The sequence below is a fragment of the Equus quagga genome, chromosome 13 (assembly GCF_021613505.1).
Source record: "Equus quagga isolate Etosha38 chromosome 13, UCLA_HA_Equagga_1.0, whole genome shotgun sequence".
Classification (NCBI taxonomy): domain Eukaryota; kingdom Metazoa; phylum Chordata; class Mammalia; order Perissodactyla; family Equidae; genus Equus; species Equus quagga.
In genome coordinates, this window is record NC_060279.1 from 31,339,677 (window position 1) to 31,347,161 (window position 7,485).

At 43.7% G+C, this 7,485-nt stretch overlaps 1 protein-coding gene across 2 annotated transcripts in view; it reads right to left on the reverse strand.

The window, feature by feature from the left end:
- Positions 1–7,258, reverse strand: part of ALDH9A1 (aldehyde dehydrogenase 9 family member A1) — a 28,091-nt gene extending 20,833 nt beyond the window's left edge. Inside the window, exons 1-2 of one of the 2 annotated variants that reach the window (XM_046683523.1) lie at positions 6,146–7,258; positions 4,193–4,338 (exon numbers count right to left, since the gene is read on the reverse strand). In XM_046683523.1, coding sequence (XP_046539479.1) covers positions 4,193–4,338; positions 6,146–6,326 — 327 coding nt within the window. In that variant the 5' untranslated portion in view covers positions 6,327–7,258. Of the gene's footprint in view, positions 1–4,192; positions 4,339–5,856; positions 6,123–6,145 lie in introns of those variants that run through there. The other variant, XM_046683525.1, reaches the window with a different exon arrangement.
- Positions 7,259–7,485: the final 227 nt, after the last annotated feature.

A 7,485-nucleotide genomic window follows, 5' to 3' on the forward strand; every position in this document is an offset into this window, starting at 1 on the left:
CCACTGGGGCTCGTCGTATGTGAAGAGGAAAAGGAAATGAGGCTGGAGAAACAAGGGTTGATCCAGAGGACCTAATGGGCCATGTAAGGAGGGGAGGGCCATCGGAAGTTTTAGCCAAGGAGGGCCACGATCAAACGTGCACTTTTAGGAAGATCCCTCTGGTGGTGGGGTAAAAGATGGACTGATCCGGGGTAGGGCTGAAGCAGGTGCATAATCTACACACACGACCTTTTCTTTTATTTGAACAGTGCTGTCATAGTTTTAAATAAGATCTTCTCTCTCCTTTTAAGCCAAATGATAGCTACTCTCATAAGGAGACCCCAACTGAGGAATGATTGGGGCCTGTCAATAAGATCTCTATAATATGATAAAAGTACCAAAAGATTCAAAGTAAAAGGGGGAACATAAGATTAGGGAACATACAAAAAATATATATATTCATTTTCTCTAAGAATCAATGGGCTTGCAGCAAAGGCGGAGGAATAGGGACCAGATTTACTCTCCACCTTAAGCAACTGAAAACATCAGACAAAATACAGCAAACAACAATTTTCAGACACTGGACGTGAGGCAGCTTGGGTCAGTGATCCTTGAGAGGGAAACCAACAACACAGCTTACTGCCTGGAAAGGTCACAGAGCAGGGAAGAAGCCTTAGGTGGGGCCCAACAGACACCTCAAGTTGAGGAGACAGGTTGGGAGTTCAGGGACGATATGATGGCAACAGTCTGCAAGGCTGAGTATGGGAGAGAGGAGAGCTGCACAGAAAGAGAACCCCAGAGATGTGCACAGTCCTCCACAATGATCAATGTGAGGAAACTACCCAAGGCCAGCAAAAGAACTAACCAATAAAGACGGTGAAAGAAATCCCCAGAACTCACACGGGGCCAGGAATAGTTCATGTTCCCACTAGCCAGGGAGAGAGAAACCTCACTAATACACAGAGCATTGGGTTAAGTATTCAGAAGGGTACTCAGTAGTGGGCAAAAATTAGCTGCTCTGGTCACACCTAACAAAGCGTAAAATCAAGCCTTGCAAGGATTGAACTGATTCCAAGTAACTTCACTGTATCCCAGAACACAGCTCAAGAATATTTTTTAAAGTACAAGGATATTCAGCAACCAACAACATAAAACTCACAAGGTCTAACAGATAGCCAATAAACACATGAAAACATGTCCAACATTACTAATCATCAGGGAAATGCAAATCAAAACTACACTAAGATACCACCTTATGCCTGTTAAAAGGGCTATAATCACTAAGACTAAAAATAACAAATGTTGGAAAGGGTGTGGAGAAAAGGGAACTCTCTCACACTGCTGGTGGGAATGCAAACTGGTGCAGCCACTGTGGAAAACAGTATGGATATTTCTCAAAAAACTAGAAATAGAACCACCACATGACCCAGCTATCCCACTACTGGGTATCTACCCAAACAATGTGAAATCAACCATCCAAAGTAACACATGACCCCTGTGTTCACTGCAGCACTATTCACAATAGCCAAGACATGGAAGCAACCCAAGTGCCCATCAACCAATGACTATCAGGATAAAGAAGATGTGGTATATATATACAATGGAATACTACCGAGCAATAAAAAAAAGACAAATTCATTCCATTTGAAATAACATGGAAGGACATGGAGGGAATTACGCTAAGCGAAATAAGCCAGCTGGAGAAAGACAAACACCAGATGATTTCACTCATATGTGGAATATAAACAAATACATGAACAAAGAAAACAATTCAGTGGTTACCAGGGAAAGCGGGGTCAGGGGTGGGCAGTGGGGGTGAAGGGGAGCACTTCTATGGTGGCAGTCAAGAAATAATGTACAACTGAAATCTCACATTGATATAAACTATTATGAACTCAGAAAAAAAGGTAAAAAGAAAATTCACAATGTGTAGTGATCAAAAATTACTAGGCACGCAAAAAGCAGGAAAGTTATATAACACGTAACCAGGAAGAAAAACCAATCAACAGAAACAGATCCAGAGATGACAGATAATAGAACTAGCAGACAAAGATATTAAACATTATTATACCTATATTGCATGTGTTCAAGAAGGCAGAGGAAAACATGAGCATGTTAAGGAGAGACATGAGACACATAAAAAAAAACACAGAAAGACCCAAATTGGACATCTGGAGATGAAAAATAGACCGGATGGGATTAACCGCAGATTAGACACTACACAAGAAAAGGCTGCTGAACCTGGGGCGTAACGATGGAAATTATCCAAAATGATCAAGGGGCTAATTCTTAAGAAGACATAACTCTAGAAATCCAGCCATTTGTGATGACATGGATGGACCATGAGGGTATTATGCTAAGTGAAATAACTCAGAGGGAGAAAGTCAAATACTATATGATCTCACTCATAAGGAGAAGACAAAAACAACGACAAACACACACACAGCAACACAGACTGGACTGATGGTTACCAGAGGGGGAGGGGGAGGGAGAAAATGGTGATTAGGCACTTGTGCACGGTGATGGATTATAATTAGTCTTTGGGTGCTGAATATGATGTAATCTACGCAGAATTCAAAATATATTATGATGTACATCTGAAAGCTATGTAATGTTATAATCCAATGTTACTGCTATAAAAACAAAAATAAAAATAAAAAATTAAATTAAATTAAAAGAAGACACAACTCCAAATGCTTATGTCATAGGAAAAAGTGAAAGACAAAATTAAAATAATAAATTATCAGCTTTGTTATCACTTTTGGTCTATCAAATTGAAAATAAATTTTTAATAATAGGGGAAGACATTTTGTTGGGAGAAAATTCTCCATCAATATTTTGACACTTCTGCATGGTCCAGGCTTTCTAAGCAAAGGACCCAAGCAAGTTGTTTGAAAAGCAAGGGCCTCAGCAGTTAAGTTTGCACGTTCTGCTTCAGCAGCCAGGGGTTTGCTGGTTCGGATCCCGGGTGCGGACATGGCACTGCCTGGCATGCCTTGCTGTGGCAGGCGTCCCACATATAAAGTAGAGGAAGGTGGGAATGAACATTAGCTCAGGGCCAGTCTTCCTCAGCAAAAAAAAAAAAAAAAAAAAGAACAAGAAGAAAAAAAGGAGGAGGATTGGCAGCAGTTAGCTCAGGGCTACTCTTCCTCAAAAAAGAAAAAAAAGAAAAGCAAGGGCCTTGGAAGGCAGAGATACTGTGTCCCTAAAGATACAGACTTGACTTGGTAGAGATGTGGAGATATAAAGCTCTCTACTTCCTCTTCTGGACACATTTGCTTACATTCCAGAATAATAATCCTAGTGACACTTCCCCCTTAACCCTGGAGGAGATCTGCTTCATGAGCAATCTCTCTCTCCAGAGGAAAGGACGGGCAGATGTGACAGCAGACCCTATATATAATTGGACCCTATTATATATTATAGGGTTCCTCTTCTGTGGTGCAACCCACTGCAACAGGGTAACACCAGCTCTCACTGCATCATCCCATGGGGACTGAGGCTCAGAAAACTAGTGCTAAGGTATTGCCCTGGCTGCTGCATTTTGCTGTGAGTAAGAAACCATCTCTTTCTCTAATCCAGAAACTTCATGTCTTCTATCAGAAGACACACTCTGGGAAGCTGGGTCACTTTCAGACCCTTCACAGTTTCTGACTTTACACACTTACGAGAAAAAAATTACCACAGTCCTACCATCGAAGATACCCATGATTCATCTTTTGGTGTATATCCTTCAGAATTTTCTAATTTTCTGTAATGAGTATCCAGCACTTTTGCTTTTTAAGACTGTAAAAGGTTTAACTTTGTTTTTTAAGAGGAGAACATCTAAGAATCTATGAAATCTTTCCAGGCAATTAAGATAGAAAATAAACCTGAAAAAGAAAGACTTAAGAGTCATCAGAGGAAAAGCATAAAGGAACCAAGGACACATACACAAAAAGAAAAGGAGACAAGCTACAAAGGATACATTATAACTCAAACAAAGATGGAAAAGAAAATCTGCCAAGGAGAGGTCACAAAGAGCCCAGATCCAGACAGGAACTACAGAATGAAAGCCTGTTTTATATACCAAGGTGAGCATATGGAAATATTTTTCGATTTCATGAAGAAGGTATAACCTAATGGTGCATCAAAGTGTACCTGCGAATCATCACAAAGAACCCTCAGAAGAATGTGAGAGGACTTTTCCAGAGGAGAATAAATGAAAACATACCCTTATTAACCTGGCAGCCTCCAAAAGGATTCGGCAACGCTCCATGCCAGATTTCTGACTCCATATTTTAAAGGCTGCCTTTGCATCCTGAACAGCCAAATTTACTTCCTTTTCTCCAGAACATGCGAAAGTAGCTATCACTCGGCCTGTAAGGATGGGAAAGTCAGTGTTTTCTCATACTGTTGCCACACATGAAAGCATTGTGTATTCAGATTTCTTTTTAGTGATCCCCTTCTTGTTTTTAAGTATGGTTTGATTCAGTAACCACTCCTATACCAGCAGTTCTTTACTCAATTTTGGGATCACTGACCCCTTTAAAAATCTAATAGAAGTTGCAGACTTTTCTCCAGAAAAATGTACTTAACCATATCACAGAATTACAGAAAGATAGTGTTCTTTGCCCTAAGCACACCATGAACTTCGGGTTGAGAACCCCTGCCCTCATCTATTTTACAGCTGGGTTTACTACCATTAACTTCCTATAATTATTCTGCAATGCTCCTTAACAATGTTTGAGAATCTCAGGGTCTTGCAACAGCAAAGTTGAAACTGTCTCCTCGGTTATGAAGGCTGATTTTAAATCCCTGGTCTGTGATCTACACAAATTATATTATACTACTAATACTTGATGAACATGGTTAATAAACAGCAGTATCAGGAAAACATATCCCTAAAAGAACATTTCTTTCTCAAATATAAAAAAATCCAGTTTCTCCTTTTCTTATTCCTACCTTATTCCCTATCGCTATTCTGAGGTAAAATATGAAATGACCCGTTTTTCTAGACCCAAGAGGTGTGACTGACTCTACCAACAAAAATTCTTTAAGTATGTCAAGTCGTCAGTTCCTGTTCCCCTCTCACAGGAACTCCTGGGACTCTGCACCTTTCAGAGAGATTTCACAAACCTGAAATTTCTGTTACAAACTTGAATAGCCAGGTGGTAAACACAGTGGCTAAGTATTAGCACACATTGTAGGTAATTAAATAAAGAGCAATTTTTCTTTCTTTTGTTTCAATATAGCGGTGGGGACGAAGAGGCTGTCTCCTAAAGAACATGATGCTCTCTGTGGCCCTTTCTGCTCTGACAAGTTACTGCTCTGTGGTTTAGTACCATTGGTCAGTCCTAAAGTCTCCAGTCCCTTGCAATCCAGTTTCATCCTCGGCTACATACCATACTGGTTTGCACAAAACATTTACATATTTCTCCCCACAAATATTCGATAAAACCCAGCAAAACAAACACACAAAAAACCAAAGCAAAACAAAAAACCGCTTCCTCCTTAACTTTGTGATCTTTAGTGTTCCCAGAGGAAATCTGGGGCATGGTGCTCGGCACACATTTCACACTGGATACAAGCAGGGTTTTTCTCCCTTTCCCAACTCTGATTCACGTCTAGAAATATTTTAACACCAGGGTATGCAACAAAGGCCTCATTCACGCTCATTAGAATCATCTGCGTGTGCTCCTCCATTCTCGACACGATGTTCATTTTCAGCCGCGTCCTTCTGGAAATCCTCTTCTTTGCACACGGTTGAAGACATTAATGCAGTCTCAGCTTTAATTTCTTAATAATTAACAAAGGCACAACCTCACGCACCGGGGCTTTGTGGACTCTCTGTTCAGGCCGTTGTGAAATTACTCATGACGCCAGCACCCAACTCACCAGCTTTCCCAGTTTCCCCCGACTCCCTTCGTGTCCCCGGCCAGACGCACTCGTGCTTGCACGGAATCGTCCGCTGCCTATTACAGACCACCTTACACTTTACACGGCCACTTATCCGTGTTCAACAAACGTCTGCTGAACGCACTACAGGAGGGTTCAGGGCAGGAGAACGAGCGCACCGCAGAGGCGGGGAGCTCCAGCCGCGCCCGGCCCCGCCACTCCCCCCGCCGCCCGCGGCCCCGGCCCGCCGTCCCGGCCCTGCCGCCGGTCTCGGTCTCCGTCCTGTTACCCGTTGCCGGCTCGAACGCCTTCTCGATGCCGGACGAGTCCGCCGGCTCCACGCGGGCCCCGCCGCGGTAATTGAGCGGCTGCGACACGACGAAGGTGCCAGTGCTCATGGCGGCGACAGGAGCAGACCGAAGAGCGTGGAGAAGAGGAGTGAGCGCGGCCACACTCGTTCGGAGAAACATGAGGAGCCGCCGGGAGGCTGAGGCTGCAAGTGGGGCGGGGCCTCGGGGCGCGCGCTGCCGGCGGGGAGGCAGTGCCAGCGGTGGTCTTCCGGGTGCTGAACTGCGGGAGCGGAGTTAAGGGGTCCCCGGGCAAGGGCGGGGCCTTCCAGGGCGGGGAGGGCAGACGTTTGGGGGACAGTTACTCGGCTTCTCCGCGGTCCCTGTCAGGCCTTCGCTTAGGCGGAAGGATGCGGCTTTACCCCAGGGTGCTCCACAGACACACACAGACACACACACACACACACGCACACACGCGCGCGCGCGCTCTCTTTCTAGCTGTCCAGGGACTTCTTCCAGATCAATATTTGCGTAGTACTTTGCAAGAGTTGTCGGGTACATAATTGCATATAATTAGGATCTCACTCTTGATCCTACTGTCTAAAGAAAGGATTAGAGGATTAGAGTGCCAGGAATATTACTTTGGGGATTATTAAGCCACCATTTCTTTATATGTATACTTGTGGGAAGCATTCCCCCAATCTAGCTGCCATTGTATTGTGACAAGGTCTGGCAATGGAAGGAGAATCGTGCAAGGCACTTCTCCAGGGAACATAATTCTTTAAGCAGAGTCCTTTGTCCTCCTTTCTAAAGCCTATTACTGATTAACGTCTTCCCTCTGTCCTGGAAGCCTTGTAAAAACAGGCAGAACTAGCAATAACATATCTCAAAGAACAAACAGCAGCCCCCAAGGATGAGGGGGTCTATATTCCGTTAATTATATACTCGCTGTCCTCCTAACTTCTTTGAAGACCCTGAAACTATGTAACCTCTTCCTAAACAATCGATATGTATGCTGCACATCTGGTATGTAGATAACCACCTTTGATTATTACCTTTAGTCACGCACTGCCCCTTACCTATTGTTCCCATGACGACAATAGTTAGACCACCTCGTGTGATTTTTTCCTATGTAAGTGTACCCTGTCCCTGAAATAAATTGGACTTGCTTGCAACTGCTTCGAGTCTCACATCTAGCACTTACACTTTCGCCGACGCCGTCTCTCCCGCGGGAACCTGGACTCTGCCGAGGCTGGACCCAGGCATATACTAATACTTTTAAAAGGTATTTTAAAGAGTAAGGGAAGGACTGTCAAGGAGACATATGGGGATCAGCCCTGCC